Source organism: Diceros bicornis, chromosome 18, assembly GCF_020826845.1.
Source record: "Diceros bicornis minor isolate mBicDic1 chromosome 18, mDicBic1.mat.cur, whole genome shotgun sequence".
Taxonomy (NCBI): Eukaryota; Metazoa; Chordata; class Mammalia; order Perissodactyla; family Rhinocerotidae; genus Diceros; species Diceros bicornis.
The window spans coordinates 27769711-27792631 of record NC_080757.1 but is presented as its reverse complement, the minus strand read 5'-3'; the positions used below and the strand labels follow the sequence as shown (position 1 = coordinate 27792631).

The 22921-nt window shown below is 36.8% G+C and overlaps 1 protein-coding gene across 2 annotated transcripts in view; it reads left to right on the top strand.

Moving 5' to 3' along the window:
* The first annotated feature begins 573 nt into the window (after positions 1-573).
* MED13 (mediator complex subunit 13) overlaps positions 574-22921 on the top strand; it is a 96391-nt gene continuing 74043 nt past the window's right edge. Inside the window, exons 1-3 of one of the 2 annotated variants that reach the window (XM_058560495.1) lie at positions 574-799; positions 2644-2878; positions 11531-11699. In XM_058560495.1, coding sequence (XP_058416478.1) covers positions 734-799; positions 2644-2878; positions 11531-11699 — 470 coding nt within the window. In that variant the 5' untranslated portion in view covers positions 574-733. The remainder of the gene's footprint in view (positions 800-2643; positions 2879-11530; positions 11700-22921) is intronic. The other variant, XM_058560494.1, reaches the window with a different exon arrangement.

The following is a 22921-nucleotide window of genomic DNA, read 5'->3' as shown; positions in this document are numbered from 1 at the left end:
TGGTCCCTGTGGCCGCCATTAAAGCGAAGGGAAAACCCGTGAATTCGGATTAAAGGGGTAAAAACACCGCCCGCTGGGCCCACAAAATGGGGGAGACTACGGCGTCCGGGCGGTGAGGCCGCAGGAGCGCAGACGTTAGGCCAGCTTGGCCCAGGGACAACACGAAGACAGCCCGAGAATGGTCTGAGCCCGCAGACGCCGCCACCACCTCCGCCACTGAGGAGACTCTGGGCTTAAGGACATCGCCGCTGCCGCGCCGGGGGCCTGGGCTTCTCTCCGGCTTCTCGCCCTTCCCGCCCCTCTGCGGGCGCCTCCCGCCCCAGGAGAACCCTCCAGAGCTTGGGTTCTGCCCTTTCGGACTTGATTTTAATTATTTATTGTGTAATTTATTATTTTACTTGTGGAAGGGGCACACGTCCCCTCTGTCCCCCAGAGAGGGACGAGCGTCCGCGGGCTCCGCGGCGGCCGCAGTCCGGCCCACGGGGCGAGCGCGGCGTGGCCCTCCCGCCTCCGGCCCTCGGCCCCGGGCGGCTGGGTGCCGGGCGGCGGGGGCTGCTTGCGGCGGCGGGGGGGTGGGTGGGGAGGGCGGGCGGCCCGGCGGCCTCCTCTTCCACCGCCCCCCCAACCACCACCCCCCCGCCCTCCCCGGTGTCTGTGTTTCTCTCTCTGGTCGGAGGCGGCGGTAATGGCGGATGGTGGGTTGTGGCGCCGGCGGCGGCTGCTGTGAGGGACGATGAGTTCCTCCTTCGTGCCGAACGGGGCCAGCCTGGAAGATTGTCACTGTAACCTCTTCTGCCTGGTGAGTGCCGGGGCCGTGGGGGAGGGGGCTGCGAGGTGCGCCCTGGGGCCGTGGGGGAGGGGGCCGGGTCGGATCCAGATCCCGAGTCCCCGGGCTAGGCCCGGCCCGAGCCGGCGCCGCGGGAGCTCCGCACCGGCCCCGGGAGGCGCGTTCGCTCGCCCTCTGCCCTGGGCTCTGTTTTAGCGGTGTTGGCTTTTTTTCTTGTCTTGTTTCTGACTCTTTTTTTTCTCACCATAGTCTTGTCTTCAACTTGGGCTTCTTATCTGGCAGGACGCTAACATTTCCTTCTGTTTCGTGCTTAACTGTTGCTTTTCTCCTTGTTGACTTTGTATCCCTTCTTCACACTTTCTATTATTACCCGTTCTCCCACTGCCTTTCTGCCCCACTTTGGTAATTTGGGTTCCCCCAATAAACAGGACCCCGGAACTTATGCACTAAAACCTCTTTTCGTTTTACTTTTTTTTTTTTTATATGAATCAAACAGAGGGTTGGTTTCTTTCTTGGATGACTTCAGACCTCTGTGTAAAAACCAGTAGATGCCATTTCATATGTTTTCTCTTTAAACTTTGAAAACAGTTTGCCATTTTGACAATTTCTGGCCATCTTGCTTTTATTAGAACATTATGTTTGTGTGAGAGTGGAGCGGACTAATGGAGGAGGTGCTATGGTTTTGCACTAGATATTGCTATATTTGTCTGTTTTGCTTGCGTTTTTAGAATGTTTTGAGCAGGACGCTCCTCCTTTTATTGAAAAGTCTGGGGAAGCTGGCTATGGAGATGACAGTTGTGTAGGTTGGCCCAGGTCTGGGAAGATCCAGTTGTTAAGACTTTCAGAAGTACCAACTGTTGCAAATACTTAGTCCTCAGTTGGACAGTAGCTTAGCTTCATCAATGATTTAAAGTTCGGTGACTTTCTTTTTTCATTTTCTCTGTGCTATGAGAAATACTGACAAGAGTGTGTGATAGGTAAGTGAATTGAGTGGGCGGAGCACAACTAGTTGGCAAGTGTAAACTGCCAGTCATGTATCAGCAGTTTCATTTTTGGCACCTTATGCTTTGCACCTTGTTTAAGTTAGATTAAAGAATTAGTGAATTCCCTCTGTCTAATTTCTTTCATGATGCTAAGTTGAGATCTTTAATTCCCTTTTTCCCTATAAGATGTTTTCTGTACGATGTCCATTAATCAACATCTCTTCAGATGTAATAAGACATACAGCGGGTTTTACATTTCTGTGTTCTCCGACTCAAGTCTATTTTTGGCACTTTTGGGATCAGGTTCTTTGAAGATAGACTAGCACAAATCTGACAGTTCTTTGTGAACACCTATTTGACGTTTCCTAAAAGTGATATGTGGAGAGTTAACAAGAATTTTTTCCGTTATAGTTCAGATTTCTTTTCATTAGAGCCATGACTTCTATAGACATGGAATCATATCTTTAAAAATTAGTTTTGTGTTACAAATTTGACACCAAGGATTAAGTGTGACCAATTAGAACAGAATTTAGGACAGAGAGGAAATGTCTTCTGTGTGTGCAGTATTCAAGTACACGTTTATATTTAAATTTTTAAGTTTTTTTTATTTCTCCTTGGGACACATTTATTGACTTGCTATTCAGTGACACGTCAGTGTTAATTTTTTAACTGTTTTGTTTTCCTAAAATTTTTGGTTGTTAAATTATCAGAATTAATAAGCATTTTTTAAATTAGTCAATCTGTTTTCAATATCTTAAGCACATATTGAAAAATTGTAATGTCTTAATGAAATAAGGAATTTTAAGAGTGAGTAGTGTTGACTTTTTTGAGTGAATGTGCAATAATAAAAAAATCATGCTTTCTTTCCTTCAGGCTGACTTGACAGGAATTAAATGGAAAAGATATGTATGGCAAGGCCCAACTTCTGCCCCTATTCTGTTTGCGGTGACTGAGGAAGACCCCATTTTGAGCAGTTTTAGTCGCTGCCTTAAGGCAGATGTACTTGGTGTTTGGCGGCGAGATCAAAGACCTGGAAGAAGAGAATTGTGGATATTTTGGTGGGGTGAAGACCCCAATTTTGCTGACCTTATTCACCATGACTTATCAGGTGAAAGCAACTTATTTCTAATTAATGATATAGCAATGTTGTATACGTTACCCAAAAATCATTTGTATTACAAATTAAGATGTTTTTGGAGGAACACTCGTAGGTATGAAGCCAGATAAAAAGTCAGCTTCATGTTTTGTTTCGCTGTGGTTATTTATTTTACTTAAATTATCCATATTATGGCAGACTTTTTAAGCCTTGAATAACTTTATTCTTCCACCACCCACCTTCCTCATGAATTTCTTGCAGTTAGGGCCCAAGGAAGGCATGTTACATTAACCTAAGGAAAATGAAATCGGGGAGCATCAAGTTCCTAACGCAGTCGTATAATACTTTTGAAGCCAAGTGTAATTCACCTTTGAGTCATTTCTGCCACTGCTCTCTTCTGTACAAGTATGCAGACAATTGTAGGAGTATCTAGAAATGTATTGTAATTTTCTCATGTGTTTTTTCAAGGCATGTAGTTATTTTTGTTAGTTATTTGTGGTTGTTATTTTATTAACATATGAAGGCATATGTTAATTTTGTTATTCTTGGAAAGTGATTCTTTTATTTTAGATGCTGTTCTATCAAAGACTATCATTAACATGAGATGACTGCCAACTTGTTTAGCTTTTATAGGACACGGGGGTCGTAATCTAAAAAGTTACACAGAAGTAATTTTATTATGAGCAGATGACTAAGATTACTTCCATCTTATTTTCTTGACTTTTAGGAACCAAATGTTACTTTGGAAAGAGAAACTATAGCTCTTCATGTAATTACTGAAGTTTGTGTTTACTTTAGGCTGTAGGAGTCAACGTTAACTGAATCTTTAATGATAGGAATGTAAATGATTGGTTATTTGCTGCAAGGTACCAAAGTTTAGCAAGATGTTTGATAATGATTCTTGACAGGTAAATTTAGGATTTTTAGATAACTAAAAAAATGTTCTTATACATTATTTGAAATTGAGTACTCTGAAGTGTCTATTGTCCATTTGACCTATAGGACCTATTTTATTTTTGGATGTAATGTAATCCAGGTGGTTATCTCAAACAAGCACTTAGCAAGACCAACGTTTGTGCAGGAATGTGTGTGTTACCTGTGTTACATTTGTTTTGATAGTTGCTTTTTACCTACTAATGAACGAGCCCTTCACCGTTAATTCTTATTTTTGAAAGTGGTTTCAATTCCTTTATGATAAATGCTTTCCAGCTTTCCTAATAAGATCCCTGCTGGAGAGTCTAGCTCTTAGTACCAAGTGTGTAATGTAGTTCTAAATATGTGAAATGGTGACATATTGACATATATGTCAATATGTATATTGACATATATATGATATATGGATATATGTTAGGATATATAAAATTCGTTTATGGCATCAAGATGATGCTTTCTAATTTGTTGTGCCAAAAGCTGTGTGCCGGCTTTCTTTTTCTTTCATTGACTTGGGTATGCTAGAGTTATTTTAATCTTTATTTTAGCTGGTCATAAAAAGCACCTTACTAAAATGTTTGGAGACTGTTTTAATGCTGTTGATAAACTATCTATAAACTATAAATAAACTATAATTGTTGATAAACTATAATGCTGACTTGGGGATTTCAGTCTTTTTAATAAATTTGGCAGAGCGTCTGAACAGACCATTTTTTCCCCCAGATTCCATGAAGTACGTTAAGTGGAATCAAAGATAATTTTAACAGTATGTAGTATTAATTATCATCATAGGACTAATGTTTTGAAACTTAAAGCCTATTAAGTTAAATGTGAGCTGTTTTGATGTATATTAAAACACTGTGGATATTTTTTCTTCTAAGTTTCATGTTATGAATTAATATGTTTTCTCCTGAAACTGGGTTATAGTTTAAAAATTTATTCTCTAGTTTAACTTTTTTTAGCATAATTTAAAAAAATGGTATATCTGTACTTTAAAATATTGATCTTGAATGTGAATGAAAGTGATTTTGGAAGATTAGATTCTAATTGTTGTCAGATTTTTGCTGAATGCCATTGAATGGTAAATAACTTTTAAAAATTTATCAGAGTGAAAGCAATTGAAATTGTAAACCAAAATATATTAGGAGTAGTATGTAATCATGTTTACTGTTCTAAAGCCTGTCTTGTACTATTTTAAACAGTTTGTGTGGTCAGTAGTATTTATATAATATTTTAGCTTTTTTTTTAACCTGTCATTTTCTTTAGAATGTTTTTATTTAAATCAGACATATCTTAAGAATAATAAGGTCTTTTCAGATGGAGTATATTTGTCTTGCCCTTTTCTTTGCTCCAGGGATACCGTCTGCCTCCCTTTTGGGGTAATTAGTCTGCCTCTGTCTCTCTAGCTAACCCCTTTTTCATTTCTTCCCATCTGTGGCACTCTATTCCCTTCTTTTAAGCTCCCCTGAGAAGAGAGCAGCTGGACAGTAGGGGTGGCATCAGCTGCAGGAGGCAATCCTGAGTTCCAAGTGGAGGTATAGCACTGAGAAAAGGAACCGGAAGGACCCAGGTGGTAACTAAAAAGCTGGTTAATTTAGTTTTGAGCTAGCTCTTCACAGGCAGTGTCCTTCTGTTTGGTTCAGCACCACCACATCTTGTTGCTGAAATGTTTGTGATTATGCTGATAATATTGCCCATCTTAGTGGGAGAAGGAGAGAAGGCATTCCTTTTTGCAAAGATTAGAATTCTCAGTTTTTGTTGTTAACAAGTACTCAATAATAAAAAGTACAGAATTGCCTTTGGCCAACCCCTTATCTCCTTTGTGTCATCCACAGTGTATTTTTTAAAATAAACTTTTTATTTTAAAATAGTTGTGGATTTACATAAAAGTTACAAAGGTAGTATAGAGAGTTCTTGTATAACTCTCATCCAGTTTCTTTTATTGTTAACATTTTACATTAGAGTGGTACATTTTTCACAACTAGTGAACCAATATTGATACTTTAGTATTAAGTCCATACTTTATTTGGATTTCCTTTATTTTTACATAAGGTCCTTTTTCTATCCTATGATGTCATCCAGGATACCACATTACGTTTAGTTGTCATGTCTCCTTAGGCTCTTCTAGACTGTGACAGTTTTGCACACTTTCCTGGGTTTTGATGATCTTGATAGTTCTGAAGAATCTGGTCAGGTTCCATAGTGTGTTTTAAATTTCTGCCTGTCTCATATCATGTAGCACATGTTTGAATCACCTTCCTTTCAAGTTTAGGTAATGTGTAGAAACAGAATGGAAACTTTTTTTGTTGCTAATTGGTAAAAATCTGTTATAGCAAACCAAATCTGATTTGACACATACTTTAAACCCTCAGTTACTTGTTTTGTAGCAGTAATCAGTACTGTTTAGTAATTTGCAAGGACTTGATTTTTGGGTCAGGATTTGTGCTAACGGGTATTGGCCTAAGTGTAACATTCCAGAGAGATATTTGTTCAAAATATTCCTTGAATCTGAAAGCCAAATTTTTTTTTTTTTTAACTTTTTGCTGTACTCCCAGAGAATGGATAGTTGAATCAATTTTGATATGTTTTGATAGAAAAAGGATTAGGGAATAAAACTCTTCTCTGATTACAGCCTTTTTAATTTTATTTTTTTAATTTAAACTTTGTAGTAGATCTTGTTTAGTGGTTGTGTGATAGAAGTGTAAAATCGGTAGTGGGAAAATATTAGCTTAATCCATTAACTCTGGTCAAAAGTCTTTGTAGTGGGTAGGACCAATTGCTTCTTTTAAGTGTACTGTTAGTTTGCTTCAAAGTAAAATTGTTTCATTATCATTAGTGTGTCCTTGAAGGAGAAGAGTTTTCTGGGTATTTTTATTCTGTGCCTTAACCTTTTTGGAATTTTATTGCTGTCATCATTGGCTTTTAGTCTTCCCCTTAAAACAAAAATAAAAACAAAAAATACTCCCCTGAGGTTTGCATCCTAAAAAAATCATAGTAAGCTAGAATGTGATGAGACTCTTTGAGGAAACTGATACCTTGAGAACTAAAAAAACAGACGTAGTCAGGGCTAAAAATATTTGTTATTTTTCCTGGCTCCTATGGTCTGTTTATGGGATTTTAGTGACATGTCCATATACTTTCATTATACTGGAATTTCATCATAATACTGTCAATCTAAATGGACCATTGGTTAGTCTTAGAATTTAATTTTGGGTTCTTTTATTGAAGGATATTAATTATAGTGAAATTTAACCTTAAGTGGCAGCTTAAACAGGATTGACAAATAGATAAACAACAGCCAAGTATAGGAATCTAGTGTCAGTCAAAGTAAAAAATTGTTGTGTGCTCCCGGTAGCCTGAAGAGAGTTAATTCATTTCTATCTTCTGTTCCATGATTTACTTGTGACCCAACTTTTTATATTGGCTAGTCTTCTGTGGACAGCCTTGTTTGCCATATTTCTTCTGTGTACTGTCCATTTTGAGCAAGAAAGTGTATCTTTTAAATCTTCAAAGATAATCATCAACATATTAGGCTGTTTTTAAACCAGAGTTTTTCAGATTTTGCCATAGATCAATGATGCTGCCAACTTAAGGCTCTCAGTAATATTTGTTGAATGAATGGCTCATGAATGGGCAGTTATTGTTCAAGACAAACCCTGAACTAGACATATAAACATTTCTCTTTATTCTTTAAGGAAATACATGGTATTTTCTACCATGATAATTTTTGACCCACTTATTATTCATTAGTGTATGTTGCATTTTAGTAGCTTGGCAGAGCTATTTAGAAAAAGATTCCTTTTTTACCAGCTTATCACTGGAGATATTTAAAGATGTCAGTTTTGAAAAAAATATTGAGTATGAATACTAGGTGTATCAGCTTTTTTGTTTTTAATTTTTTTCCCCACTCATGGAGAATTATTTTGATGACCTATCACATACTTTTGGCGTCACTATAATCTGTATCCTCAGAAAAAAATATTTTCTGGCAATCAAACTCAGCATTTGAACTTTTGCATTGTTTTCTTCAATAAATACTTTGTAAAATTTTTTCAAGTAATGATGATTAAGAGTTCTAATGCTAATAGTAACAGAAAAGTATTAAAAACACAGAATTGAAACTATTTTCTCTGGGGATACAGATACCAGAGGAGGAAAACGTTTATTTAAATACATTAAGCAGACTTTTTCCATTAGGTTATGGTTGATTAAGTTCAAAAGAGCTAGGTAAAGATTTGCCATGTGTTCCTCTCTCCCTCCTTTTCTTATTATAATGCTGGTGTTGAGATTCAAGGACTTGTTTTAATTAGTGTAAGAGGTGCATATCACTATGTCTTGGGTGGGTGGGTTATACCATTTCACTTTTCATATCTCTGGATACAACATGTTAGAGAAGTACTTTCATTACGGTTATTATAACACTAGGATATCAGAAGCTTGGCTCAGTAGGCTTCTTGTTTCTAAGTGACACCCTGCCCCCCGTCCACATCCACCCCCCCCCAAATCTTCAGGCTTTTCATTGAGTGTTATTAGGACTTATTATTTCCTCAGCAATGAAAAATGAAATTATGTTACTTGAGCGTAATGGTTGCTTATTACGCTATACTTAACACGCTTGCCACATAGGTGAAAATGTACTTCAGAGATTTGTTGGCTTTAGAAAACCCTAACAGGTGGTCTGTTCTTTGTTTTATGCATAACTCCCATTTAGTGTTAATGAGAATTGTGGGCATTTGAGGGTATAATGTAAAATGAGGATTAAGTTCACCTGAGTTTCTCTAGATAAAATTTAGAACAGTGAGGGAGAAATGCTTGAAAATTAATACTGATAAATTTTCTAAACTATATTTAGTATTCTTAAATCATTTAGCTACAAGTTTAACTGAAATAGATTTTTAAAATAAAACCATAAAATTTTCAGAATTTTATGTGAAAATTTATATAAATTATTATATTACAGCTTTTACTATTCCAAAGATTTTTTTTTTATATATAATTTTATTTATTTTTTCCCCCAAAGCCCCAGTAGATATTTGTATGTCATTAGCTGCACTTCCTTCTAGTTGCTGTATGTGGGATGCGGCCTCAGCATGGCTGGAGAAGCAGTGCATCGGTGCGCACCCGGGATCCGAACCTGGGCCGCCAGCAGGGGAGCTCGCGCACTTAACTGCTAAGCCACGGGGCTGGCCCCTATTCCAGAGATTTTTATGTTTACTCTTTTTGGGAAGAAGGCAAATTCAGTCTGAAGTCTTATGTGAATACATTTCTGATATTTGAAGTTTATAGTGATTGTACAACTTTGATATATGAGGGTAACTGTGTGTCTGGTATCTTCAATGCTTTAAGACAGTAGTTAGAAAAAAGATTTTGGTAAAGGCTATTTGTGTAGGACAAAAATGTTGCAACCATTGTGCTTCTTAGAAGGTAAGGATTTTTGAGGTAAGAGGCAATAAAAATAGAGTATACGAAATAGATTATAAATAAGTGAAGAACTGGGAGATATTCTCAGCATAATTCTCTTGGAATTAAGAACATATATATTTTTAGTAGTCATAAGTCACATAATTTGAGGTAAAACTCTTAATGTAGCTATTTAATTTTGAAATGATAGAAGCTCATTAAGCTGAAAGCAGACTGATTGAGAAAGATTCATTTTTTTTCTCTCAGCAGTTCACAAATATGCTTGCAGTCTCCACCTTTAAGTAATTAAAGTGAAGTCACTATGTGCCACTTCTCTTTTCTCCTAGCCTACTCTTTTCTTTAATAAAGTGAAACTCATAAAGTTTTGGCTTTAAATGGAAGTAGATAAGGATGTCTGCAATATAATAGAATGTGAAGAACTTTTTCTATTTAATAGTAATGATTTAAAAATTATTTTACTCCAACTCCCAAGAATTGTCGTTTTCTAAAGCTTACCTCATTTTTTAAAATCTTACCTTTTTAGAAAAAACACAATTAGTTGATTTGAAAGACTTAACTATAATTAGGGAACACTTTAAAGAACAACATAAAATCAACATCAGTCTTTGTAGTGGCACAAATTTCTAGTGCACTTAAAGTCCACTGTCGTGCTTTTTAGTTAATGTTTATTCTACCCATTTGTTGTGTGTTATGAATATAAACCATATGTCACTTAATACATGTCTCTACTTTTATTCAAAAACATCATAGTTGATTATTTTTCTGTGGGTGTAGTGTATATATTTTTAGTGTTGAATTAAAAAAGGTTTTGTCACTTATTTTTACTTACATTGAAAGAAGAGGGCTGGCCCAGTGGCGTAGCGGTTAAGTGCACGCGCTCCGCTGCTGGTGGCCCGGGTTCGGATCCCGGGCGCACACTGACGCACCACTTGTCAAGCCATGCTGTGGCGGCGTCCCATGTAAAGTAGGGGAAGATGGGCACGGGTGTTAGCCCAGAGCCAGTCTTCCTCAGCAAAAAGGAGGATTGGCAGATGTTAGCTGAGGGCTGAGCTTCCTCACAAAAAAAAAAAAAAAGAACTGTGTTTATAAAATGTTTATAAAGGTATATAAGCTATAGAAGAATACTAAAATATATTTGAAATAGCAATTTAAAATATGATAAAAATTAAAATGCTGAAGTAATATCTGTCATTTGTAGCAGGATTCATTGGATGCGTTATTATAGATATGAAATGGATAGAGTGAAAAATTTTTTTTTCTGAACTACATCCAGACTTAAGATGACTATGTTAATGTTTGTTTGGTGAGTTAACTTGGAGTGGTTAATAGATTTGCTGGCAAAATTGAGGCTGAATAGTTAGTGAAGATAGCTGTAACTTTATATCAGAAGTGCCATTTAAAATTTGTCTTTAGGGGCTGGCCCGGTGGTGCAAGTGGTTAAGTGCGTGCGCGCTGCTGCGGCCCGGGGTTTGCCGGTTCGGATCCCGGGCGCACACCGACGTACTGCTTGGCGAGCCATGCTGTGGTGGCGTCCCATATAAAGTGGAGGAAGATGGACATGGATGTTAGCCCAGGGCCAGTCTTCCTCAGCAAAAAAAGAGGAGGATTGGCAGATGTTAGCACAGGGCTGATCTCCTCACACACACACAAAAATTAATAAATAAATAAAATTTGTCTTTAAATTTTTGAATTTTTCCTCCAAGTAGAGGATTCTATATTGAATAGTAATCATGGGAGTCATTTGTTTGTAATGAGACCTAAGGTGGCTGATAATGCATTGCTTGTTAGGCTCTGTGCCAAAAGCTTCCTTTTTATTCATCACTTATTTTTATAGTTGAGTCGTGGATTAGAATGCTGATGGACATAAAATGTGTTGAATTTAATTATTAACTGGCTGGTTCTTTTGGCAGGCTGAATGATTGGAGAAATTAGGACAAGTAACAAATGAGCCAGCTTAGAAATTGGTATCTTAGGTATAGAGTATGTTTAATATTTTCCAGCTTATTACATGTCCTTTTCATTGATACAGAAACCAAATCAGTGTTTTTGCAATATAGTGTTTTCTTTTTATACAGCAGGAAAGTAATTTTCAGGTAATTTAATAGAATACATGGCACTGAGGCATTTTATTCCTTATGGAGTAACTTTGAAATTTGATATTTTAATGTCTAGAAATATATCAAAGTGATTGTATCTCAATGTTCTGAGGTGAAGTAGGGTTTATGAATTTAAATTTTAAACTGTAGCACTTGTTACTTGGCTCTGAGTAGGTAAAGTGCCACTACTTTTTCGTTTCTTTCATTTCTGTTGTAGAAGAGGAAGATGGAGTGTGGGAGAATGGACTTTCCTATGAATGCCGTACTCTGCTTTTCAAAGCAGTTCACAATCTATTGGAACGGTGTTTAATGAACCGGAACTTTGTACGTATTGGCAAGTGGTTTGTAAAGCCTTATGAAAAAGATGAAAAACCTATAAATAAAAGGTAAGCTATCTTATTTAAACTCTTACTTGATATTTCTTTAGGCTTGTTAATTTATGGCTTTATAGCAAATGTGGAATAAAATAAGCTAATATCATACAAACATTAACTTTGGCAAAGTACTATAAGTATTCAATTTTCTTTGACCACTTCACCATTTCTTTTATACAGTTTAAGGGTTTTCTTGCAGTGGAAGAGGTTGTGTGTCAGTACAGTGGCCTAAGTTTTGATTTAGGATGATAGAAAAAAACATGGGATGAAAACAGAGGCTTATGCGTTGAAGTATGCTTTTTTAGTACTAGTGGGAATATATTCATGGTACTCTGTTAAAATTAAATGATATTAATCCTTGTTAAAGATAGTGATGTATAGTTATGTTTTGGGTTGTTAACCCTTCTCATTCCCAAAACTCTCATTTTACTTTAATTAAAGTAATTTAAATTTGTGTTTTTCTATATAAGACATGTTTACTCTTGGAGTGTTTATAATTTTCTTGAACTTTGAGTTAAGCAAATTTATGACACTAATTTGTAGAGTAGCTGCAGATGGAGGCATAGAAGACTTTGATCCCTTCTTTTCCTATGCAGGTTACTACGATTCTCTGTGATTTAAATAATATAAGGCACAATCTGTTACAAGATTCAGTCCCAAGCAGTTGTGGAGTTAGTGAGGCTTCAAGAGAGATGAAACAGTGGCAAGTAAGAAGGGATGTGGGCGAAGAGAAAAATGAAGGAAATTTATTAGTTTTCCCTGAAAGATGTAAGAATAGGAAGTAAACATTTGGTTGTGATTGTAATCATTGTTGAGATGCCATCTTTTATGTCATATGTACATATCTTTTTTCATGTGCACCTGGAGTTTTTTCAAACTTCCTTTTTTAGTTTTAGTAGAATGGATGAGTAGATAAACCTGAACAAATCAAGGCTCTTTCATTTTTTCATTTTTCTCTTTGAAAATTAAAATAAACCTTTATCGTCAACAAAATAATTAGTTGTACAAGTTAGGAATGCATTCAGTTGCAAATGGCAGAAAACCTAACTACCTGGCTTATGTAGGAATTGGTTTTTCTCAGTAGCAGAGGAGTCTGGAGGTAGATAGTCCAGTACTGGTGCATCTCTTCAGTAATGTCATTGTTAAGGACTCAGGTTCCCTGGAGTTTTCTGGTCTGTCATCTTTAGCCTCTGGCTTTTATCCTCATGGTCCCAGTGGGTGTAGCACCTCCAGATCTCACTCACAGTGGATTCTAAGGGGGAAGAGGAAGGAAGGGAGGAAGCGAAAAGGGGTGTCCCTTGCATCAGAAAGTAGATTCTTTTCTGGAAACTTTAGCTGGCATATTATTGGCTATACTGAGAAAAACAAGTATTTTTTCTGTGGGAACATTGCCACTGTGAACAAAATAAGGCTTCTGGTTAGTAAGAAGAAATGGAGAATAGATATTAGGTAGGCAATTAGAAGAAGGGGAAATAGATACCAGGTACGCAATTAGCAATGTTCACCATATACATTTATATAGTTTTAAGAAGTCAAATAGATTACCAAGATTTAAAATGAAAAGCTGCAATCCTGAGCCCCAACTACTAGATGTGCTCTTCAGAGGCAATCCCTTTTAATTTACCTGCTTAAAATTTTAGAAGCAAGTAACATGTTTATTCTTTTTTTTTTTAAATACTGTTCTTTTTTTTTTTTTTATAATTTTATTTATTTATTTATTTTCCCCCAAAGCCCCAGTAGATAGTTGTATGTCATAGTTGCACATCTTTCTAGTTGCTGTATGTGGGACGCGGCGTCAGCATGGCCAGAGAAGCGGTACGCGCCCGGGATCCGAACCCGGGCCGCCAGCGGCGGAGCGCGCACACTTAACCGCTAAGCCACGAGGCCGGCCCAACATGTTTATTGAGTTTCCAGTTATTTCAGTTATTCAGGATTGATCCGTTGATGGTTTAACTATCTTACCTCCCCCCAACTCCCATCCCCCGCTTGCTTTCCCCTGGTGTATATGGAGGGGGTTTCACACAGAAGTAGAGGTAAATGAATATGTTCAATCACCCATGTAAGATACTGGATGTATCTTTATTTCTCTTTATGAAAGAAACTTTTTAAATGGGCTGTTATTAATGGAAAATAGAACTTTTCATATTGGAGATTTCCATGAATCCAACAGATTCTACTTATTATTTAACCATGTGTTTTTCCATGGGCTGACCCATTTAGAAGGGGAGCTGAATTTAAATCGTGTTTTTGTTGGTGGAGTGGTACCAGAAATAGTATATGCTCTTGTGAATTGCTCTTGAAGCATAGTTGTGGTACAAAACTGACTTTATCCAGGAAAGATAAATGCTGGTCCTCGAATCTTTTTTCATAGCAGCTTCCCTGCCACCTCTCCTCCCTTTAGAAAAGCAAGTAGAAAAAATCAAGCAGATAAGTCTCTCAATTTCTTTCTTTTTTTTTTTTTTTTGTGAGGAAGATCAGCCCTGAGCTAACATCCATGCTAATCCTCTTCTCTTTGCTGAGGAAGACCGGCACTGAGCCAACATCCACTACCAATCCTCTTCCTCTTTTTTTTTTTCCCCAAAGCCCCAGTAGATAGCTGCATGTCGTAGTTGCACATCCTTCCAGTCGCTGCATGTGGCACTCGGCCTCGGCATGTCCAGAGAAGCGGTGCGTCGGTGCGCGCCCGGGATCCGAACCCGGGCTGCCAGCAGCGGAGTGTGCGCACCCAACCGCCAACCCACGGGGCCGGCCCTCTGAATTTCTTTTAATTATGATTTGTGACTACCTACTTTTCCATTGAATTCAATGGAATGATATTGGGAAGGTAGATAGAGATTGGATTATAAATTAATGCATTTCTAGCCCATTATGAATCTAACCCATTAAGGAACATCATATACTATTTTTGTTTACTGGTCGATTCACTTTTTGTTAAACTTGTATAAACATTCTTAAAAGGAATTAACATAGTTGTCAAGGAAGAAAATTTGTGCTGTGAAACCGGTTTGATTTGAACAAAAGAGAAAATAATATTCCTGACCTTTTTCTTATTTTCTTCTTCCTCCATTTTTTCCCCTCTGAAGTATAGATTCTCATCTTCTAATAATCCGGACTTCCATGTAGTTAATTTTCTGGTTAACTGTGGCAGTCTTGAGGGACTGAAAGAGAGGAAATAGAATTAAATCTAGTGGTCCAGCTAGGTTAGCTGTAAAGAACCCATCAACTATAAGGGTAATTAACCACTGAAACAAACTTAACAAGAAATTTAAAAGAAGTACCAGTCTTCAGATATTTAGTTAAAAGAATGAGTAATATTTTGTCTTGAACAGTTTAGGTGTTTTCCTACACTGCAAGGGACTGGATCGGATGACAGTCCCTGTGTTTGCTAGTAAAACCACAGGGAGATGGGCTGTACCTATGTAAGTCATGTACCAATGACTTACTGTAGGTTTTAAATATTCTCCTAGTAAAAGATGTTACGAACTTGTGATGTTTGAGAGCACATTTGAATCAGATTATTTTGAAGAACTATCTTAAGTTTGTGTTTGGTTAAGCTTTTTGTAATGTTGAATCTATTATAGCAATTTAGCTGAATGGTCAGTTAAATTTTGTATATTTATTTAGGAAGAGTTTAAATGCTTCTAGGAAGGTACACAGGGTGGAAAGATACTAGTAATGAATTTTTTTTTTAGACAGCTAGTCCAGTATCTTACAGTATGTATTGACATAAGAGGTCTGCTAACTAAGTGGCAATTGAGATTGTATAGGAGGGAAATAAGTTAATTGGGAACATATTTGGTTTTAATATTTATTTTAATTTTATGCCATTCGCTCCACTACAGATGTAGCCATATAATTAATTTCTGTGGAAACAGTGTATTGCTCAGTTGGTAAATCTGATTTGAGATTTTTACTCTGCTTTGTAAAATAGTTGTCTTTAACCTCAATTTTAAAAGGCAATATAGGATATAGATAGATGGATAGATACAATAGAATAAATAAATCCTTGCTGGATATAACGTAAAGAAGATAGGTTCAAATGTCTGGTTCCATATGTTCTAAACCCTTGTTTGGGGTCCTGAAATTAAGGCTTAAGTATTAGCCAAGAACCTGATCCACAGAGATTTTTCATCTTGGGATGAAACAGGCAAAGTTCACATGAAGGAGAGGAGCACTTCCCCAAGTATTTGTACAGAATTAGTTGTAACTAGAATATTAGGGCAAAATAAGGAAATTTAATGTTTTTTGTTTTTCTTGTAGAGAAGTTTTAGAACTGTGCTGTTCAGTATAGTAGCCACCAGCCACATGTGGCTATTTAAATTTTAATTAATTGAAAAAAATAAAATTAAAAATTCACATTGTAGTTTTTTTTAATTTTTTTTTTTTGTGAGGAAGATGGGCCCTGAGCTAACATCTGATGCCAGTCCTCCTCTTTTTTGCTGAGGAAGATTGGCCCTGGGCTGACATCTATGCCCATGTTCCTCTACTTTACATGGGACGCCACCGCAGCATGGCTTGACAAGCAGTGGTGCACGCACGGGATCTGAACCTGCAAACCCTGGGCCACCAAAGCAGAGTGCGTGCACTTAACCGCTGCGCCACTGGGCCGGCCCCCACATTGTAGTTTTAATTCACAAAATTAAACAACAATAACAAACAAACACATAGATAGAAGAATAGACTGGTATTTATCAGAGGGGGAGGAGGGTGGTGGGAGACTGAAAAAGGTTAAGGGGCACATTTGTATGGTGATAGATGGCAGCTAGACTTCTGGTGGTGAACATGATGTAGTCTGTACAGAAGTTGAAATATAATGATGCATACCTGACACTTATATAATGTTATAAACCATGTTACCTGAATAAAAAAGCAAATAAAAAAAAATTCAGTTCCTCATTTGCACAAGCCACATTTCAAGTACTCATATGACTAGTGGCTATTGTATTGGGTAGTGTAGATGTAGAGTATTTCCATCATTGCAGAAAGTTCTTTTGGGTGGTGTTGCTTATACCAGAGCATTTACGCTTATAATTAATATTTTAGGAGCTTCACTAAAGGAGTTAGTCAAGGTTGTTTTTGTTTTTAAGTCAGTAGATGAAAGAATATACTTAAAATTTTACTCATAAGGCTATGTCTGTCTTCTGCCACACCTGTGGCTTTTACACGGTCCCTTTATCTCCAACATTTAATTAAATGTAAGCACCACAAGATTTAAGTCTCCTTTGGAGAAATATTAGTAGCCATTTTATATAGCTTTAGGATGTCCTTTGGTTGGGTTTCTTAACACCTCTGAAAACACGAACTTCTAGGGAAGCTAAGAGCTATCACTATTAAATTTTCTAAGGACTCATTTCCTCTCTTCTTGTTTTCTAAGGTAGCACTGTCCAATAGAAATATAATGTGAGTCACATGTAATTTTAAATCTTCTAGTAGACACATTTAAAAAAGTGAAAACCCAGGTGAAATTAATTTTAATAATAGATTTTATTAAACCAGGGTATTCAAAATGTCATTTAAGCATTAATTAAATATGCAGAAGGTATTAATGAGGTATTTTACTTTTTTTTTCCTCTAAGTCTTTAAAATCTAATATGTATTCTATGATTATAGAGTACATCTCAATTTGGACTGGCCACATTTCAAGTGCTCAATAATTACATGTGTATATTGGCTACTGCATTAACAGCACAGTTCTAAGGCTTTATGCCCAGCTGAGCTTGGTAGTGTTTTTTTGATAAAAGATATCTTGTATCTGGTCTGTGAACCCTCTTAAAATTGTATGTTAAATTGTGAGTGTGCTCTAGAATCTCAAAGGTAGGGGAAACCTTCACCTTATGTGAAGGTACCCACTATTTCCCAAGTTTGGCATGGTTACTGTCTTTTTTTCCCTCCCTGCAACCTGTCTATGCTGATCTGTCATTAATGTCTGTCATCAAGATTATTTTATGCATTCTGTTTCTGAAATCTTAAGTGATGATATAATAGTACTTAGGACCCATGAAATTTCTGTATGATGCCTGAGTCATTAGGATTTGCATGGTCAGTTTTCCATATTTTCATGCTTTCCAGAAGCATTTATGAGAAAAATTAAGTCCTAAGAAAGATTTCTTTCTCTCTTTTTTTCTTCCCCGTTAAGCTTTTCTTACTTAATTTTTACTAAGATTCTTACTACTGACTCATGCAAATGTGTCTTTTTGAACTATAGGTTTCAGATATGAATGATGATAGAGAAATTTTTTTCTGAAGGGAATGAGGGGAGTGAGAAACTTTGGCCTAAGCAAAACTGGCCAGGCAGGGCCGGCCCCGTGGCTTAGCGGTTAAGTGCGCGCGCTCCGCTACTGGCGGCCCAGGTTCGGATCCCGGGCGCGCACCGACGCACCGCTTCTCCGGCCATGCTGAGGCCGTGTCCCACATACAGCACCTGGAAGGATGTGCAGCTGTGACATACAACTATCTACTGGGGCTTTGGGGGGAAAAATATATAAATAAAATCTTTAAAAAAAAAAAAAAAACACAAAAAACTGGCCAGGCAGTGTTTGAAATTAGGGCTTAATATGTATTAACTCAATTCTCACAACAACCCTATTATTAGTCCAATTTTACAATTGTTAAACCTGAAGCACAGAGAGGTTAAGTAACTTGTCCAAGGTCATACAGCTTGCAAGTGTTGGAGCTAGATTATAGGTCCTGAAAAATATGAGACAGATTGTGGATCCTGTCTCACTATATCTCCTGTACCTACATCTTTTTAAAGTGATAGGAAATAGTAAAACAGAAGACTTAAAAACTACTTATATTGGAGAAATACAAGCATATAAAGAGTATTTGCAGAGCACTTGAAGTTGTAAACCAAAATATGTTGTTGCTTTCTAAGTATTCTTTACTGTATAATGTAAGTAATGTGTTCACTAAGTGAGCATAAGTATATACAGAATTCACAGATAAAGTGTTATCTTCTGAATTTTAATATAGGTCTTTTATTCATGGAGGTATGTTAAGCATCTCTGATACTGACATTATACCTGTAAATGTAAGAAATTTAAAAAATTACTATGAGGGCGACAGAAATAGAGATTAATGCAGTGGTTGTCAAACTTGTCTGGATGTGGAATCACCTTGAGAGATTAAAAAAATATTGATGTCTGTGTTAACCTGGGAGTGTGGCCTGGGCTTGGAAAGTTTTAAAAGATCACCAGGTGATTGTAAGGAAAGACAGATTTGGAAACTATTGAATTAATGGAATAAAAATCTAGGAATTAAAATGATGGGTTTTTTTTAATTGTGGTAAAATATACACAGCAAAATTTACCATTTTAACCATTTTTCAATGTACAGCTCAGTGGCATTAAGTACATTCACAGTGTTGTGCAGCCATCACCACTATCTTCAGAAGTTTTTCATCATCTCCCAAACTGAAAATCTGCCAATTAAATAATAACTCCTTATTTTCGCCCCTCCCAGCCCCTAGTAATCATCATTCTATTTTGTCTCTGTGAGTTTGACAGAGTTCTGTGATTTAAGTGAAATCATACAGTATTTGTCCTTTTGTATGCAGCTTATTTCATTTAGCATGATGTCCTCAAGATTCTCATCCATGTTGTAGTGTGCCCCACAATTTCATTCCTTTTTAAGGCTGAATAATATTCCATTGTATTTTTATACCACACCTTGTTTATCCCTTTACCTGTCAATGGACATTTGGGTTGTTTCTACTTTTTGTCTGTTGTGAATAATGGTTTTAGAAAAATTGTTGTACAAATATACGTTCAAATCCCTGCTTTCAATTCTTTTGGCAATGTACCCAGAAGTGGTATTGCTGGATCTTCTGTGTTTGATCTTTTCTTTGAGGAATTGCCATACTCTTGTACACAGTGGCTGCACCGTTTTACGTTCGCACCAGCAATGCAGGAGGATTCCAATTCCATTCCACATCCTCATCAACACTTCTTTCTTTCTTTCTTTCTTTTTTTAATAATAGCCATCCCTATGGGTGTGAAGTGGTATCTCATTGTAGTTTTGGTTTGCATATCCTTTATGATTAGTGATGTTGAGCATCTTTTCCTGTGCTTGGTGGCCATTTGTATATCTTCTTGGGAAAAGTGTCTGTTAAGTCCTTTGCCGATTTTTAATTTAACTGGTTTTTAGTGTGACTAGGGTTTTTTTCCCCCAAGGTTTTTAGTGTGACTAGGGTTTTTTTTCCCCAAGTGTACATTATTACATATCAGTTTCTGTATAGACTATGTTGTGTTCACTACCAATAGTCTAGTTTTTATCTGTCACCATACATATGTGCCCCTTTACCCCTTTTGCCCTCCCCCCTCCCCCGCTTCCCATCTGGTAACCATGGTAACCACTAATTGGTTCTCTTTGTCTATGTGTTTATCTTCCACATATGAGTGAAATCATATGGTGTTTGTCTTTCTCTGTCTGGCCTATTTCACTTAGCATAATACCCTCAGGGTCCATCCATGTTGTTGCAGATGGCACAATTTTGTCTTTTTGTATGGCTGAGTAGTATTCCATTGTATATCCCGCATCTTCTTTATCCATTCATCCTTTAATGGGCACTTGGGTTGCTTGCATGTCTTGGCTATTGTGAATAATGCTGCAGTGAACATAGGGATGCATAAATCTTTTTGAACTGTTGATTTCATGTTCTTTGGATGAATAGCCAGTAGTGGGATAGCTGGATCATATGGTATTTCTCTTTTTAATTTTTTGAGAAATCTCCATATTGTTTTCCATAGGGGCTGCACCAGTTTGCATTCCCACCAGTAGTGTATGAGGGTTCCCTTGTCTCCACATCCTCTCCAACATTTGTTTTTTCTTGTCTTGTTAATTATAGCCATTCTGACAGGTGTAATGTGATGTTGAACATCTTTTCTTGTCTGTTGGCCATCTGTATATCTTCTTTGGAAAAATGTCTGTCCATATCCTCTGCCTGTTTTTTAATTGGGTTGTTTTTTGTTGTTGAGTGGTATGAGTTTTTTATATATTTTGGAAATTAACCCCTTGTCGGATATATGATTCACAAATGTTTTTTCCCAGTTGGTAGATTGTCTTTTCATTTTGTTCCTGGTTTCCTTTGCCTTGCAGAAGCTCTTTAGTCTGATGAAATCCCATTTGTTCATTTTCTCTTTTGTTTCCCTTGCCTCAGTAGACATGGTATTTGATAAGAGACTGCTAAGACCCATGTCGAAGAGTGTACTGCCTGTATTTTCTTCTAAGAGTTTTAAGGTTTCAGGTCTTAACGTTTAAGTCTTTAATCCATTTTCAGTTAGTTTTTGTTATGGTGTAAGGTAATGGTCTACTTTCATTCTTTTGCATGTGGCTGTCCGTTTTTCCCAGCACCATTTATTGAAGAGACTTTCCTTTCTCCATTGTATGTTCTTAGTGCCTTTGTCTAAGATTAGCTGTCCAAAGATTGTATTGTTTTATTTCAGGGCTTTCAGTTCTGTTCCGTTGATCTGTGTGTCTGTTTTTGTGCCAGTACCATGCTGTTTTGATTACTATAGCTTTGTGGTATATTTTGAAGTCAGGGATTATGATACCTCCAGCTTTTTTCTTTTTTCTCAGGATTGCTTTGGCAGGGTGACCAGGGTTTTAAGTCAACATTGCCTTTAACTAGTGTTATGATTTTAAGACAAACCATTTAACTTCTCTGTGCCTTGAATTCCCTACCAGTAAAAGGGGATATCATCTTTCTGTACCCACCTAACAGAAGTGCTAAAAATAGATTAGATATGGCACTGCCTAAAGCAGTACATATACATGTTAAACTGTTATGTTATTAGAACAGCTAACTTTAATCTGTAAGCATATTTTCATTTTCTTAGAAATAAAGAATCTTGTTTCACTACTTAAATGAGGAAAATTTTTCTACAATAGAAGATTATTCACGTTTCATCTGTAAAATTCTGCCTCAGTCATACCTTTTTGTTTGGGTTATTACAGTATAAGCTCCTAGAGAGCAGGGGTATTCTCTGTAATACTTGACTGTAGCTAATACTACCTTGGATTCTTAGTGTAGTTACACGTATTTGCTTTAACTCAATTTTTCTAAGTGCTGAGTACCAAAAATATTTGAGGCGATGTTATAAATGATACCTCTCCTTGAAAGAAATGCTGTTTTGAATTTAGTATGCTCTATTACCTAACATTCTCTTTGTCCTATAGTATTTTCTGGCTAGAATATTGACTTTAATATAAGAATTTCAGAAGTTTTATCCCATGTTTAGAATGTTTAGTTTTTCCTCCTATACCCTGTGCAAACTTGCTTTATTTTAAACTGTTTTATATTACAATCAGATCAGACTATATTGGGAACATATGCTTACAATATAGGAGATGATGTTTTTCTTTAATCATAGGCAACTGAAATTGAGAACTGCTGGTAAGTAGGGCAGTGCAGATAAACAGAGGGAGCTGAGAGATTGATCACATGTTTTGTATGTTGGAATATTGAGTTTTTACAAAGAACCCTTGGAGATAAATTTATCACTTTACATCCAAGAGTCAAATTTTCTTTTCTGAGTTAAAGGTTAAGAAGGTTAGGTGCTCAATTGGACGTACGGAAAGGCTGTAATGGGCCTCTTCATTTTATGAGCCATGATTTTTGGATATACCAGATTACATTTATTTTCTTAAATAATATTTAATAGAATTTAAGTAATGCATTTCTTTTTTTTTTTTTTTTAAGATTTTTTTATTTATTTATTTTTCCCCCAAAGCCCCAGTAGATAGTTGTATGTCGTAGTTGCACATCCTTCTAGTTGCTGTATGTGGGATGCGGCCCCAGCATGGCCGGAGAAGCGGTGCGTCGGTGCTCGCCCGGTATCCGAACCCGGGCCGCCAGCAGCGGAGCGCGCGCACCTAACCGCTAAGCCACGGGGCCGGCCCCATAATGCATTTCTTTTTAACAGTTCCTGGATTATAATAATCTCTTTAGCAAAATTTTTAGTCATATTATTTGCTTTTTATATCGTGGCAAAAATCCATTTTGAGTGTCCTTTTTTATTCTCATTTAATATTTTAGGTATGAAATGAAACACAGAGTTGAAATCTGTATTTTTAAGAACTATACTTCACTGATTAAAAGCCCAAAATAATGAGGATATAAAATTGAGGTCTCTTAGCCTCTTTGTTTTTTAAGGATAAAGAATATGAGATTGTTTTAGGTTGTTGCTTATACTTGCAAATATTATTGGAAGTATTTGCAATTCAGATTTTAAAAT